The sequence below is a fragment of the Arvicola amphibius genome, chromosome 4, assembly GCF_903992535.2.
Source record: "Arvicola amphibius chromosome 4, mArvAmp1.2, whole genome shotgun sequence".
Lineage (NCBI taxonomy): Eukaryota > Metazoa > Chordata > Mammalia > Rodentia > Cricetidae > Arvicola > Arvicola amphibius.
Genome location: NC_052050.1, coordinates 67,986,850 through 68,002,789, shown reverse-complemented (window position 1 = coordinate 68,002,789; position 15,940 = coordinate 67,986,850). Strand labels below are relative to the sequence as shown.

At 46.2% G+C, this 15,940-nt stretch overlaps 1 protein-coding gene across 1 annotated transcript in view; it reads left to right on the top strand.

Annotated features, from left to right (window-relative positions):
- Fstl4 (follistatin like 4) overlaps nt 1-15,940 on the top strand; it is a 415,999-nt gene that overhangs the window by 205,598 nt on the left and 194,461 nt on the right. The window contains exon 3 of the mRNA XM_038329093.1: nt 15,231-15,476. Coding sequence (XP_038185021.1) covers nt 15,231-15,476 — 246 coding nt within the window. The remainder of the gene's footprint in view (nt 1-15,230; nt 15,477-15,940) is intronic.

Here is a 15,940-nt window from a genome sequence, read left to right as displayed (position 1 = left end):
AAACATTTTTTCTCACACATTAATTCTTTTTAATTTTGTATATAACTGCAATAATTAGGCAGGAAATTATAAAGAATGTGATTTGCACACTTCTACATTTCATGTGAATCAACTTCAGTGACAATCAGTGGATCATCAAGCTTCAGACTGTTAAATCCAATCTAAAAAACAACTCAGAATGGGCATTTTCATTAGCCTAATCAAATGTCTCAGAAGTTAACAAAAATATCTTAAACAAAGTAAGTCTTTAATCAAGACTACTCTTGATTTTCATTACAAATGTTTCAACAGAAAAATCAGTGCTTTCTTTAAATATTTTACACCTCCCAATCAACTTAATTTCTACTAATTTTTCTTGCCTCTATAACTTTACATTCCTCAAGATACATACTGTCTTTTTACTTTTTATTGTTTAAAACAATTTTTAATTTAAATATATTTTGGTCATATTCTTCCTACATCCCTCCAGATCCCCTCTCTCTCCAATACCCAACTTTAAGTTCTTTCTCAAAAAAAAAAAAAAAAAACATAAATCTAAAACAACAAAACCAAGTAAACAAAATAAAATACCCCCCCAAAAAGATGTAACCAAATAAAAGCACACAAAAAAAACTGTGGACTCCATTATATATTGTTTGACCGTTCTTGCACATGAGGCCTGCCCTGGGGTGGTCACTTGCCACTCCATTGGATCAAACTGACTTTCCCTCTCCAAGCAGGCATAAGTGACAGTTCCAATGTTAATCTTTACCATAGTGGCTAGGTTTTGATTCATTCATTTTTTTAAATATAACAAAATAAAATATAATAAGATAAAACAAAAACGACCACTTCGAATTGTGGGAGGGAATATGGGGAGAAAGCTAAAATTATGGAGCATTTGAGGGGTAGTATTAAAATGTAATATAGTAGAAACTTCTAAAATATGTACATATATGAAAGCGATCTAAATGAAATCGCCAAATAACGGGGGAGACAGGGCACAAACCGGCTTATGTCTCATCACCAGATGAAGCTTCCAGTACTAGAAGTGGACTGACTACACCTAACGGAGTCATTGGCCAAAGGAGCCCCACAGGAATCCGCAAACAGCACAAGCTGTTGCCGAGGCTGTAGGTTGCTCTCCACAGACTGACGGCAGGGCCTCATTGTGGAAGACAACACCTCCATAACCTATGGAAGACAGAGATCCTGAGTTAGTGTCACCATAGAGCCTCCACCCCCGTGTTCCAGCACCTTTGCTGTGTGAAGGTACACGGCGCACTATCAAAAGAGAAATATGTTCCTCAGTGTGCGAACACGTGGGCCTCTGCTACGTGTGCCTTCTCTTGGGTTCCCTTCCTAAAGGCCATTTAAACCTTTATTTCAGATTATATACTTTATTCAAGTTAGTTTTATATAACTGTTTAAAGTGAGAAAGAGGGTTAAATGAATGGCTCCATGGTAGAGCATTTGCCTGGCATTGACCCTCCAACACTGCAGCTCAATAAATAAATAAAATGGACATTTTAGACGAATGCAGCTGAGAGGATTTGAAGCATAAGAAGGTATTGTGGTAAATATAGAACCAATACATGTGGGAGTATTTTTAAGTCAAGAAAAGTGGCCAGAGTTCATTTGTCCTAAGAGTCTTTATATGGAGAGTAAAATATTAATTAACTCTAGACTTTCAGTTAATTATGCCTTGCAAATGAACTTTGTAAACCTAAGAATAAAGAAAGTACGTTTGGGGCTGGAACAGTGGGTCAGCAATTAAGAGTGCTTGCTGCTCCTGCTGCAGACCCAGGTTTGGTTCCTTGCACTTACATGGTGTTTCGTGACCGTCTGTAACTCCAGCTCCAGGATCCAGTGCCCGTTCTGGCCTCTCTGGCTCTGAAAGCGTGTGGTGTACTCTCGTACAGGCAAAACAGTCAAACATAGAAAATAAACCTGTTTTTTAAAAAAAATGAATTGTATTTAATTTTTAAATGATTAGAGGGAGGAATCTGTGAAAGATACTGCCCCCAAAATAAGGAAAGGAAAGAAGAGCTGAGAAAAGAGGAATGAACGACCTTGTATAGACCAATGAGTGTATGGTGGTAGACCGTGCAATGGGTAACATAGTGGAAATGAATGGATTATAGGTACATGAAAGAATGTGGATAAAAATACTACCGGTATTAAATCAAAGGAACTAGATCTCAGATGAATGAACATGGCTCAATTATATAAAATAAGAAATATATGAAGCAAACAATATATTGCATAAAATGTGAAGCTGAGGGGAACAGGGAGATGGCTCAGTGGGCAAGAGTACTTGCTTAGCAAGCATAAGGACCTGAGTTCTGATCCCCAGCGACCCATAAAATGGTCAGCATAGCTGTGCATGCCTATAATCCCAGCAATGACGAGACAGAGGTGGGAGGAACTCGGGGGCGTGCTAACCAGCCAGCTACCCCAGCCAAAACAAGAGTTTCCCATTCCATGAGAGAGCCTGTCTCAAGGAAACACAGTGGAGAGTGATGGAGAGGAGGACTCGGAGGAGAAGGGCAAATGGCAAGATCACACAGACACACAGACACACAGACACAAAGCCCTCATCTTTAATGACGGTGGATGAGGACGTGCTTGCTCATGGCACTTGAATGAGCACAGTGCACACAGCACTTACCAGAATACACAATGCCTCCGGCTTGATCCTTAGCAAATAATAATAAATTAACATCAATTTACTAATTTGTAAACTCAATTATTAGTTGGCTTTTTTTCATATCCACTCATTACTTAATAAGAATGACTGAGGCATGTATGGGTACTTGAATTTGGTTGGGAGAGGGCTGTTATGGGTGTGTTCCAGTATTATTTTATTGCAGGTGGGTGACCAGCTGCACCAATGCCATTTGTGAAGTAGTGACCTTTTCGCCTATTGAAATGAACATTCTAGTCACATAGACGTTCATATATGTTAAGACTTATTTCTGGGTCCTCTCTTATTTTTTGGTCATCAATTTGCCTGGTCTGCCTCAATATCCTATGACTCTATGTCAGCAGTGGTCTGGTCTGGTCTTCTAACACGGGGCCAGGCACTCCCCCTCCCCCCGTCCTTCTCTTATCTTCCTTCTTTATCTGAGGGCACTTATTCTTTCAAATGAACTTTTAAAGACCACTTTATACCATTTCAAAAGGATTATATTAAATGTATAAATTTATGGGAATGTCTTCCCCTTGGAAGAATAAGGAATGACTTTGCATTTGTTCAAATCTTATTTTATGACCTTCAATAAGATTTTATAGTCCTTTTTACATAGGTCCTATGGTTTTCTTGTCAAATTTATTCATAAATATTTTATGGGTTTTGCCATTATGGTGAGAGGACTGTTTTCCCCTTTTTTGTGTCTAATTATTTATTGCTAATGTAGAGTATCATGGTGAATTTTGACACATTTATTGTCTGTCCACCTGCTTCATCACGGTTGCTTTATAATTCCATCTATTTTTTTTGCAGTATGGGGTGTTAACTTAGAACCCTGCTAATGCTAGGCAAGTAGGCAAGCGGCATTTCCATCCTTCTTTTTACTTTTGCAGTTTTGAGACAAGGTCTCAATTCATTACCCTGTCTGCCCTTGAACTCCCTTTGCAACCCTGGCAGGCCTTGAACCCCTTCCTCCCTCAGCTTCCCAGACCTACAACACTATACCTGGCTCATTTCAGCAGCAGCCAGTGAAAACTGCTCATTGCCTTTCTTTCTCAAACATTAAGGTTAATCCATACCCCTGTCTTGGCTTATTTCCTTTTTGGATGATGATGGTGATAATGACAATGGCAGGCTGACTACCAGTTTTTAACTAGAAACACTCTGAGATTGGCTATCTACAGGAACGTATTTAAAGGATTTTCTTCTACTCCTTCTTTCTTAACAATTTTACTTTGAAGGACTGGTTTTTATTTTAATATTAATGCATGTGAGTGTTATGGCTGCCTTTAAGTGCGCTGCATTGCAATACCCAAGAAAGCCAGAAGAGGGCTCCAGATCCCTTAGAATGAAAGTGCAGTTAGGGACAATTGTGAGCTGCCATGTGGGTGCTGGAAACAGAATCAGGATCCTCTCAAGAATAGCCAATGCCCTTTAAGGATGGGCCATCCCTGCAGCCCTCAGGACTGATGTGTTTTCAGACTTCCTTTGTTTCCCCTTTGGCTCTGGGTCATTCTAGATACATTTTCGACTTGATATTGGAAGCCCTGCATCTGCTGCTCAATCATGACAATTCTCTTCCTAAAAGCTTCTGATAAATACCCATGTTCTCAGACTGAGCTAGCGACTTAGGCCAGATCAGGCCCGAGGCAGCAAACTCCACAGGAGCAGGACTGGGCTGGAGTGGGCCTGGGATGGTGAACTCCATGGGGTGGGGGGGGGGGAAGCAGATCCAGACCAGGAACATTAGCGGAAGCAGGACTGGGCCAGCAACCTAGGCCAGAGCAGGCCTGGGCTGTTGAACTCCACGGGAGCAGGTATGGGGAGCAACTACTGAGTGGGCCTAATGCCCCTGATAAATACCCATGTTCTTGGACTGAGCCAGAGACCTCTGCAGGTATGGGCATGAATCTGGACCTTCAAGGGAGTGGACCTGAGCCAACACCCCTGCAGGTCCAAGCATGAGTCTGGGACCTTTGAGGGAATAGGCAGGAACCAGCGACCTCTGCAGATCCAGAAAGAGTTAGAGGGAAAAATTGGTGTTGGAGATATTTTGTTGTATTATGCAAAAAAAATTGCAAATAATAAAAAAACTATTTTAAAAAATAACCATGTTCTCTGAAAAAAAAGAAAAGGCATGTTCTGTACTGGATTCTCCTGGAGTTTGGGTATTTTTGTGACGCTATTTAAGTTGGCCTTCTCTGGAAGTTCTGTCTCTTCCTCCTCTCTATGGTGGCCTGACCTTGTGATACATACAGTTATTTTCTGTGACGGATCTTTGGGCTACAGTGCAGACCCTAATGCAATGGTGATCTTACAAACAGCCCTGGTGGATGACCTGGGAGCCTGTTGTGAAGATAGTTTGCTAGGTCCCTAGAGAGGAAAACATGGCCATGGTCCCCATGAACTCCTCTGGTTTCATGAGGAGCAGACCCAGCAAGTCACTCGCCCACCCACCAGAGTTTTCAGCTCCACTGCACCTAGTGTCCAGATTTTCTTTCCGTGGCTGTGATAAAATCACACGACAGGGGGCAACTTAGGGGAGAAAGGGTTTGTTCGAGCTTACAGTTGAAGGTTAGAGTCTATCATTTGGGGGAAGTCAACATAGATCAAACAGCCACACCACATCCATGGTCAGCAGCAGAGAGAATGAGTGCATGCCTGAATATTGTGCTTGGCTTGCTTTGCTGTTACACAGTCCAGGCCCTAAGTCAGGAAATCATGTCACCCAGTTCTAGGCTTGACCCTTCCCACATCAGCACAGTGCAAGTCAGTGCCAGCAAAACAGGCCCCACAAACATGGCCACAGGTCAACCTGAGTGAGATAATCTCTCATGGAGACCCTCTTCCCAGATGAATTCTGGGTTGTGCCTTCACACCTAGAATCTGATAGTATTGCCAAGTCTGGTCACGCTACCAAACTTACATGTTTATGCAGCTTGTCCCACTAAGATAAAAGAACAGCTATCTGAGGAGAAATTGGCCCCCTACTGATTATAAAAGTCATTTGTGTGTGCACTAATATTTAACTTTTATTACTATTTAGGTATATGGGTGTCTTGCCAGCATAGATGTCCATGCATTACATGTGTATCTAGCAGAGGAGAGCAGAAGAGGGCACTGAATCTCCTGGTACTGGAGTTTTAGACAATTCTGAGCCACCTTGTAAGTCCTGGAGATTGAACCCAGATCCTATGGAAGACAATCCAGTACTCTTAAGCACTGAGACATCTCCCTTTCCCCCAATTTAATCTTCTTTCTTGAAAAGTATAATCGAGACAGAGACCGTGCTTCTTAGCTCTTTTTTCCTTTAGCTGTGATTAAAATACTCTGAAACAGAAAGAGAATTTGTCTCACGGTCCAAGGCTACAGCCCATCATGGCAGGGACATCATAGACACAGGTGATTGAGGCAGCTGGTCACATTACATCCACAGACAAGAAGCAGAGAGCAATAAATACTTGCACTCCGCTCACATCCTTTTCCATAGAGGCTCCGGTCCCAGCCTAGGGAATGGTACCACCTTTTGTGGGCAGTCTTCCCACCTCTATAGTCTAATCAAATTACTCCCATACAGGCATGCTCATATGCTAACTTAAAATAGATAATCCCTCCCAGGTGTGCCTGCAGGCTTGCCTCTTAAGTGATTCTAGATCCTGTCAGGGTGACATTAACAGTAACCATGGCAACATGTTATCAGCTTGAGATACATTGATGGCGTGGGACTGACCTAGAGGCTACACTTGCAGAGTGTATAGAGTCCTAGAGGAAGTTAGCATTCTTTTCCCCTGGTAAGTTTTCAGCCCTTCCCACTGAGTGCCTTCACAGTAATCCCTGAAATAATTGGAGACAGCCAGAGGAGCAGCGCCCTTTAATCATGAGCGGAGAAACTGGAGCAAACCCTCATACTGGGGCATGCACAGTCGGTTCCACACTCCCAGAAACCAGTAACAGCTGGGGCCCTCAGCTCTGAGATGGAGGGAACTCAGAGGAGCCAGAGAGAGTGACAAGGGAGTTAGGTACCGTGAGGGGCAATGCCGGGCCTGCTAGCAGACCAACCTTAAGAAGGAGGCAGCTGGAGGGGCTTCCTGTAAAGGAAAGAACTTGGCGAGAGGAATTTATTTGGATGCAGTACTCCAAAATAAAGCCATTTTGAAAAACAAAACACCCCCCCCCACCCCGAGAAAAACTCCTTTGGTACTTTGCATTTTTATGCTGTTTTTGTTTGCAAGAAGGTTTCTGAAGTAACTCCTCCAAAGCTGGTTCAGATGACGTGGTTGAGCATGCAGAAGGGAAGGGAATGAGATGACTGACCTCCCTCTGTAGTCTTGTAGCGGGAAGAGCTACAAGTGAACAGTGGCCATATGCCAGATGGGAGATGAGTCTTTTCAGTTCCAATGTATCTTTTTACCTTTTGCTTTCTTGAAGCAACAGAGTTTCCTCACAAATCCTGGGGCTCTCCTTCTCTGACCCTCTGACTCTCTCTGTTTCTTCTGCTTCCTGTGAGCAGCCTCTTTTCCCCCATCCCTCCCATCTCTCACCAGCCAGCCTTGGGACTCCACACACCTCCATCAGATGTGTCCTTACCTGGGGTTTTCTACTACTGACTCTGCCAGCCCTGGAATATTTGAGAGGTGGGGCCTGGGCTCAGCCTGATACCACGGAGACCTCATGCTGTAGACCCCCACTGGTTGCCTAGGGCCCTGCCACAGGGTCTGCTGTTGGGGAGCACAGATCCCCAATTGTATGGCAAAGAATGTAGTGAGCTAGCAAACTGCCATAAAGAGTCTGGGGACAGAACCTGGAGCTCCTTTCATGTTTCGGAGAAAGTTCTAGAAATAGTGAGACCAGAGTTGCTTTTGTTCCCCACACTGCAGAGGGGAGAGAGCAGTTAATAGTAATGGAAAGGGCTCTGGAAAGTACAAGAGAACATTGACCTGACTGAACTTAGCTAGCCTGCCCAAGACACTGGGCTCCAGCCCTAGCACCATGCAATTAATTAACTAATTAAAATAAACAATAGTGGAGATTAGTTTCTGGGGTTTTTTCCTGACCACCTATTTTCTTTTTTGTTATTATTAAATTGTTTTTAATTGAACTATATATTTTTCTCCATCCTCTCCTTCCCTGTCTCCCCCCTTTCTACCCTTTCCCATGATCCCCATGCTCCCAATTTACTCAGGAGATCTTGTCTTTTTCTACTTCCCATGTAGATTAGATCCATGTATGTCTCTCTTAGGGTCCTCTTTGTTGTCTAGGTTCTCTGGGATTGTGATTTGTAGGCTGGTTTTTCTTTGCTTTATGTCTAAAGGCCACTCATGAGAGAGTACATATGATATTTGTCTTTCTGGGTCTGGGTTACCTTTTTAAAAAAATACTTGAGTCCAGGATGTTTCATTCAGTAAAGTGCCTTCCTTGTGATCAGTAGACCCGAGCTGGATGCCCAGAACCCACTTTAAAAAGCCAGGCGGGATAAGGAAACAGAGACAGGCGGATCCCTGGGGCTGCCAGCGTAGCCTACATGGTACATTCCAAGATTAGTAAGAGAACCAGTCTCTAAAAAGGTGGATAGTACCAGAAGAGGAAGTGTCAAGGCTGTCCTCTAGCCTCCACATGCCTGGGGGCACACTAGCAGGTCGCCGCAATGTTTAGCTCAGTACCTAACAACACTTGCCATTCGTTAACACGCACACATGCATGCCTGCACACACACATAAGTACTGATGCCCTGGCTCCTACAAGGCTGCCTTTGACAGTGAGCTTCGGGGACCTGATGAGGCCCACAGAGTTTGCCCTGCAGTCGATCAACTCCAGTCACATTGTCCTGACAGCCTGTGGTTTCAGATTCACCCAGCTTGAGCAAATCTTGGGGAAAGTGCAATAGAAGTGTCCTCCGGGGAATACTGGGAGGCATGCTTTTTGACTCTGCCCTATAAACTCAGCCAATACTTTCAACATAAACGCGTCTCCCGAAGGCAGTCACCACCCCACCAGGCTCCTGGGCACTTGAACTTGACTAGTCACGGGGCTCGCTCATGTCCAGCCCTGTGTACTCTTCCCATCACTGACTCAGAAGCTCTGGGTCCAGCCTTTGCTGCATACCAATCTCTTTTCAGTCCTCTCAGCCATCTTGTGAAGAGCAGGTAGACACCATTCGCGGCTTTAAATAAGACAAGAACACAGGGAGCTTGCCTCAGGTCACAAGCTATCACCAAGCCCCGAGGAGCATGGGCCTGGGTAAAACAAAGGTTTAAAGTGTGCGGTTGCTTGAGGGCAGACACTAAGCCCTGGCTACAAGTTCTGATGTAGGTCAGGGGCATTCTTCTGCCCCTGGCTCCCTCTCTCCTGACCATGGCGCCTCTCTAAGCAGCAGTTATGGGTCTCTCTAAAGCCAAACTCAGTTATCTGGAACCCCACATTCTTCCTCTTCTGGAGTCTCTTTGTGAGGTTGGGACTGAAACCCCAGTTTGGGAAGGATGAGAGCCCTGCCCAGGCTCCCTGGGAGTAAAACAAGTCATAGTGTCAGGCCACCTTTAGAGACCCACCTAAGCTGCTCTGTTTAGCTCAGTACTTAACAACACTTGCCATTCGTTAACAGCCTGGACTGTAAGGTTGTGTATGAATTTATGCATTTATTCCAGTAAAGATGCAAATTATTTATTCTGGTGGCAAAAGTAAGCCCAAGGGTCCTAGTTTTCCCAACTATATCGATCATTGACTGGCAATATGCCATGGCCAACCACCTCATTGCTTCCTCCTTCTGTGTGTGGTTCACTTCTCCAGTTCCCTTCATGCATAGCGTAACTCAGGAGGTAAAATGCTTGTCATGCAAGCATGGGGACCTAAGTTCAACTCTCAGCACCCATGTCCAAAGCCTGTAAGCCCAGCACTGGGAAGACATAAACAGAAGGATCCCTGGACTGAGTAGAGAGATGGCTCAGCAGTTATGAGCACTTACTGCTCTTGGAGAGAATCTGGGTTTGGTTCCCTACATCCTACATCAGGTAGTTCACAACTACCTGTAACTCCAGTTCCAGGGGTTCCAGTGCCCTCCAGCCTTCATTGGCATCTGCATGCACATGGCACATATAACTCCTGCAAGTGCACATGAATACACATAAATAAAAAAAAAGTTCCTATTTAAAGACAAAACCATCAAAGAAATGACACTTACAATCCCTGAGGTTGACCTCTAGCTTCCATATGAATGTGCTGCCTCTTATACATACACTAGCACACTCACACGTGTACACACACACACACACATACACACACACATACACGAGGAACAATGCATAAATGAGCAAGCATTCCACCCAGCTGCCCATGGTGACCATGCGTTTTCTTCCAAATGCCTCTGCCGGCAGAAGCTGATCATGGCCATTGTCCCAGGCAAGGGTTTGTGGCAGAGAGCAGACAAGACTCTTGAGGTTCTTGGTTCTTCTCTGTCTTCCAACTCCTCCTTTGGGCTCAGCAGTGAATGGTTTCCCTGCAACCTCACTGTGGCTTCACAGGGTGTAGGTGTGGGATTTCATCCTGGGGTCTTTGTATAGGCATTAGTAGGGAGCTGAAAGCACATGGCTCCACCTGAGACCTGTAGCCGACATTTGCAAGACCTGCTGAGGGGAAGGCAGGGCTGCTATAGGTACCAAGCAGAAGGAAAGTTCTAGGAAAAACATGCCAGCCAGCAATCCTCATCCCCACGTGGAAAAATGAATGGGTCCCCCCTCATCTTTGTCCATTTTCTCTAGCTTTACCAGAACACCATAGACTGGGGAAATTATAAACAAGAGAAGTTTATTTGTTCTTGTTTTGGGAAGCTGGAAAAATTCAAGAACATGGCCTCTGCACTGCTTCGTGGTTTGACAAGAAGGCAAGAGAGGTCTAAGGCTATGATGAAATGAGTTGATCAGGAGCCTACCTGCGTCCTGGCTCCCTCACTCCCGTGATGGCACTCATGCAGTCATGGCTGCCCTGGCAGATCTTCACTGTCACCTTGACTGGATTTAGGAACACACCTCTGGGCCCATCAACACAGATGTCTCCAGAAAGGTTTAGCTAAGGAGGGAAAGCCTACCCTGGATGGTGGGTACCAGCATCCTGTGGACTGGGGTCCCAGACTAATGAAAGTGAGCTGAGCTCCTGTATCCATCACGCTCTGTGTCCTGGGTGTGGATGCCATGTGACAGCTGCCCATGCCCTTGCTGCCGTGATGGACTGTCCCATCAAGAAACTGGCAGCCAGGGGAAACCCTTGCTTCCTGGGTTGCTTTTGCTGGCTGTTTCACCTCAGCAGTAAGGAAAGAAGTGCCAGTGCCCTAGCCACCTCTGACAAACCCTGTCTCTTTAACTCTGTCACAATCATAATCCATGCCAGCACGAAACTTGAAGGGAACATTCAACTGTAGCTTTCCCGTGTGTCACCCTGGACACCATTTCTGAGGTGGGAACGCTCCTGGGTATACCGGGGACCAAAGAGCTAGAGTTTGGAGGCAAAGTACCCCCCCCCCCGGATTCTTGAGCATGCTGGGCTATGAGGAAGCCACATCCTAAGCCACAGGTGTATCAGACTCCACTTTTCTGCTTCCAGAAACTGCGCTGGAACTTACCCGCCTTGAACAGCCTCCCCTGGGGCTCAGGCTAGTGCTGAGTCTCCCACCTTATACAACCAAGCTCAGAGCTTCCAGCCACCAGGTCTGTGACACTCTGGTCCAGAGTTGTCTATGAACAACAGCAGAGGGTCTTCAGCACCAACAAGTACAAATAGATTTGTGGCTCTACCACCATCCCTGTAATGTATCAATTCCCATGTCTCCCCATGTTCCGTAAATTTAATTAGTGTTGAAAAGCAGCTTATTTGGCAAGATGATCAGTTTTTAACCTGGGTAAATGACTTTCTTTATGACTATAAATTAGGCGCATGCTATCTTTTTCACACATCACGGTTGTCCTCATAAACACTGGAGGCGGTTGTCGGGAGTCTCACTCCGTTACCTTTTCCATTACTGGTTTATCATCGTCCCCGTAGGAGTGGGGAATTCATTCTGCTTTAATGACTAAAAGGAAGGGGCAACGAGGGGCTTGTTTAATGAGGAAACTACCTCATGGTCAGCGTCTCCATCCACGCCTGTCCCTTCCCTGGGCAGGCTCAGCTCCCCATGGGGCCTGCTGGCCACAGCCTTGGCGAGGGCCACGGCCTTGGAGAGGGACATACACGGAGCTTCGATGCTCCTTTTTTCTTAATTGCAAATGATTAGGAATCAAATATTTGCCAAGAGCTGATTTCCACAGCAGGGAGAGAAGGTGAGCGTTCTCATGGTCTTCCATGGCCACAGATTGGCACAGATGTTTTCTTAACTGTGACCCCCTCAGAGCATGGTTTATAGAAAGTCACCAGCAAGCTAATCATGGAGCAATGGACCCCAGTGGTGTTTGCTACAATCTGGCCTTTCAAAGAAGAGTGCCAAGTGCAGAGGGTACCCCCATCTGAACGAAGGTGGTCTCTGAAGTTCCCTTTCCCCTGGCTCTCCAGGTCTCTGGTTCCCTTGACTGCAGAAGCCCCCTCCAGGGAAATGTCTGTCCTCCATCTTCCACTTCCTGCCCCACTTAGGAGAGAGGCGGGCAAAGATGAACGATCACAGCGTGTGACCCCCATCTCCCTCACCATGCCAACCTCTGACCTGGCATTGGAACATTGACACTAATTGTCCTTAAAATTGTTGTTTTTTAAAACCTGAGGGGGCAATGGCCCAGAACCTGTGGAGCCCCCTAAAGCTAGAGTCAGGGCACTCACTCCAGGACAGTAGGGTAAAGAGAAGGAATGCGGGCTGACTTTAAGAAGAAATACCCCCCCATGGTAAATTGAAGCTGACAGCAAGTGGGGGCATCACAGCTGGAGAAGAAACCCCACAACTGGATCTAAGAAGCCAAAGACTTGAGCGGTTTCTTTTCAAGATGAGCCATTAGTCGGTCTGTTCTGTTTGCACAGGGAAGTTTATTGAACAGCATCCAGGGTAAGGCTTCACTTCCTTGCCCTGTCTTGGGAAAGAAACAAAAGCTGATCATTTCAGCACTGTGTTAGTTTCTTCTAGTAGCTGTCGGCATTTTCCAGGGTGGCCCACTTCCTAACAGCCCAGGAGAAAGCTGCTAATCAAACACACTTAGTGGCCAAGCAACCCCAAGTCCCCTGGTAAGGGGGTGCTTCCTGCCTAGAGCCTCCTCTACAAAAAGCCTGTTCTCTGCACCCTCCCCTTCCCACCAAGAGGAGTGGGAGGGGTGGCTTTATAGTGCCACAGAGCCTTAGCAGGGATGTGGGCACAGTCAGACCGTGGATAAAGGAGGTTTTCACGCCCCGCTCTGGATCTGCACTCTTGCTCTGCAGAGATATGTTGACCTTCGAGTTTATTATGATGCAAGAAAAAAAGTCGATACACTTCTTAACTTGCCAAGGTTAGGGGAATTTAAATGAGTTATTGAATCAAGTAGTTAATCTTCCCATAACTGATTTGTTTCCTTTTTCAAATCTATGATGACGAAAAGCAGACCTAACCCAAAGCAGGAAAAGGAGTCTTGGTTTCCCCCTTACACGTGTGTTTGTCCCAGGAGTGGAAGGCTCAGTGCTGATGACCAGGGCTATTCTGTCTTGTCTAGTACACGAGAGATGGTTTATTTGTTTGGACTAGGTTGCTTATGTGGTGTTTTAGTTTTGGTTTTTGGTACCTGATCTTATGTAGTCCAGGCTAGTCTCGACTCACTATGTAGCCAAAGCTGGCCTTGAACTTATCATTACCATGCCTCTACCTCCCAGATGCATTGATGACAGATGTGCACTACCTTAACAAGCCTGGAAGACCACTGCATCAAACCATAAAGCAGAAATTCCTGCAGCTATAAACTCTGCATCCACATTTTAATTCTTCAGACATTGGGTTCTTTTTTTTTTTCATTCCCAGCATGCCACATGCTGTCATTAGGAGCATGGAGTCATCCTCTAATTCCCTGGCATCTCCTCATATGGTGGACTATCACCTTAAGTGCTCTCCGTGGACGCCTTGCTTTATCAGTGAAATAAGCCACTCCCCAGCCGCCTGCCTCTAGATGTGAGCTCTGAGCACTACTGTCTGAGATCCTTGTGAGTGGGTGTCAGACACAGGAGCTCCACAAGCAGTGTTCCAGCCCCAAACTCCAGTGTCTCAGCCCTCTGTCCACAGATACAAGATCAAGCTAGAGAGGACTGGTCAGGGGTTGGGGGAGGGTTCTGGTGGCCCTGCTGATGGTGTGGCCTTCCCACTTGCCTCTTCACCACACTTCCTCTCTAGACTCTAGCTTCCCAGGGTCAATGTAGCCCTCCTCGGTTCCTCTGCTCAGCTCTCTCTACAGCTTATATCTACGCTACACCTTTGCTCCTGGACTGCCCATCTATCTCAGTTACTTTTAAACTGCTACGATAGAAGATACCATGGTCAAAGGAACACATAGAAGACTTCATTGGGGACTTACAGTTCAGAGAGTGAGCCTGTGACCATTATGGTGGACAATATGGCAGCAGGCAAGCAGGTGTGGTTTTGAGAGTAGCTGAGAACTCACATCTGATCCACAAGAGTAAGGTAAAGAGAGAGAGGCAGAGCTAATCCAGAATGGCATGAGCCCACCCCCAGTGGCATACCCCCAACAAAGCCACACCTCCTAATCCTTCCCAGACAGTTCCACCAACTAGAGACTAAGCATTCAAATACATGAGCTTATGGGGACCATTCTCATTTAAACGACAGCACCAGCATGGACCATATCATGGCTCTGTCACATTCCATCTTCAACAAGAATGACTAGGTCGGAGGGAAGTAAAGTTACAGCTTATTCATCTTTGAGATCTCTCAGAAATCTAGTGCCCAGCCTGGCTGCAGGTCATCACTTAAGAAAGAGAAAGGTGGGTGCAGTAGCCCATGCATGTGGTACCAGCACTTGGGAGGTGGAGGCAGGAGCATCAGGAGTTTGTAGCCAGTCTGGGTTAAACAAGACTATGTCTCAAAAGAAAGAAAAAGTAGAAAGAATAGAGGAGAAAAAAAAGAAAGAGACAGAGGTAGGAATGGGGGAAGGAACCAGTTTTTTATAATGATTTTGATAGAGTTCCGGTGCATGGAGTGGTCTCAGGGCACAGGGACGGTGGTTATTAGGTCTGTCCTCTGGTCTAAGGCACCCCTTAGTGAGCACGGAAGGACTGGGCATCCTCACTGATCCAACTGACAGCAAGGAAGAGGCAGGCCCATGAAAGCACAAATATTCACCAAGGCCCTCCTATGAGGAGGAGGTGCCCTGTCTGAGGTGTTCAGGATGAACCTCATAAAAAAATAAGTTCCACTCAGCAAGATACACATTTTGTAGCTACTTCTTGGAGGAACAGGGACTCCATGTAGACCCTAAGGTCTTTGTCCCACCTTGGGTCACCTCAGCCTCACAGGAAGTTGAGGTCTCTATGTTTCTAGTGTTTGTGACCTGAAAGAGCAACATGGACTCTGTTCTCCAGCACTGAGCTAAACCTCTGTCTTTGTGTGTATCCACAGGTCTTCCTAGCCCTGGACTGTCGGCTTCCTGTGGGAAGAAACCCTGCAGCCCTGGGAGCAGGTGCTCGCTCAATAGGGCCACAGGGCAGCCCTCATGCCACTGTGTGGAGGCGTGCAGGCCCCGCTACATGCCTGTGTGCGGCTCCGATGGGAGGCTCTATGGGAACCACTGTGAGCTTCGCCGTGCAGCCTGCCTGCTGGGCAAAAGAATCGTCAGCGTACACAGCAAGGACTGCTTCCTCAAAGGTAGGAGAGGGCTCCTTGCCCTGTGCCTTAGAGTATGTGATGGATCTTCTGACTCTCAACAAAGGTGACAGAGGTGCTGGGTGCACGGGTCACAAGTGTAGAGAAAGCAAGGAGAAGGATTGGTACATCAACCCTGCAGCAGCAGAGACCTTTTTAGCAATGTGTCTTCAGTCTGAGACCCAGTCCCAAAGATCTCCATCCCTTCCCCACACTTGGAGAACAGAATCTAGGGAGGTCAAGCTGAACTCTTAACTGGAGTTGAGTCTGTATCCTCTAGGCACCAGACAACAGGCTATGACCCAAGTCTCCACACTGCACGTCTTTGCAAAGTGACAACGAAGGCCACATGAGGCAGAGTTCCATGAGTCAGGAAGCGACACTGTACATATGAAATGACCAGATGATACCGACAGAGTGGTCCCCAGCAACTGGGAGAAAATCCCATGCCTTGCCTGTTCAGAGAC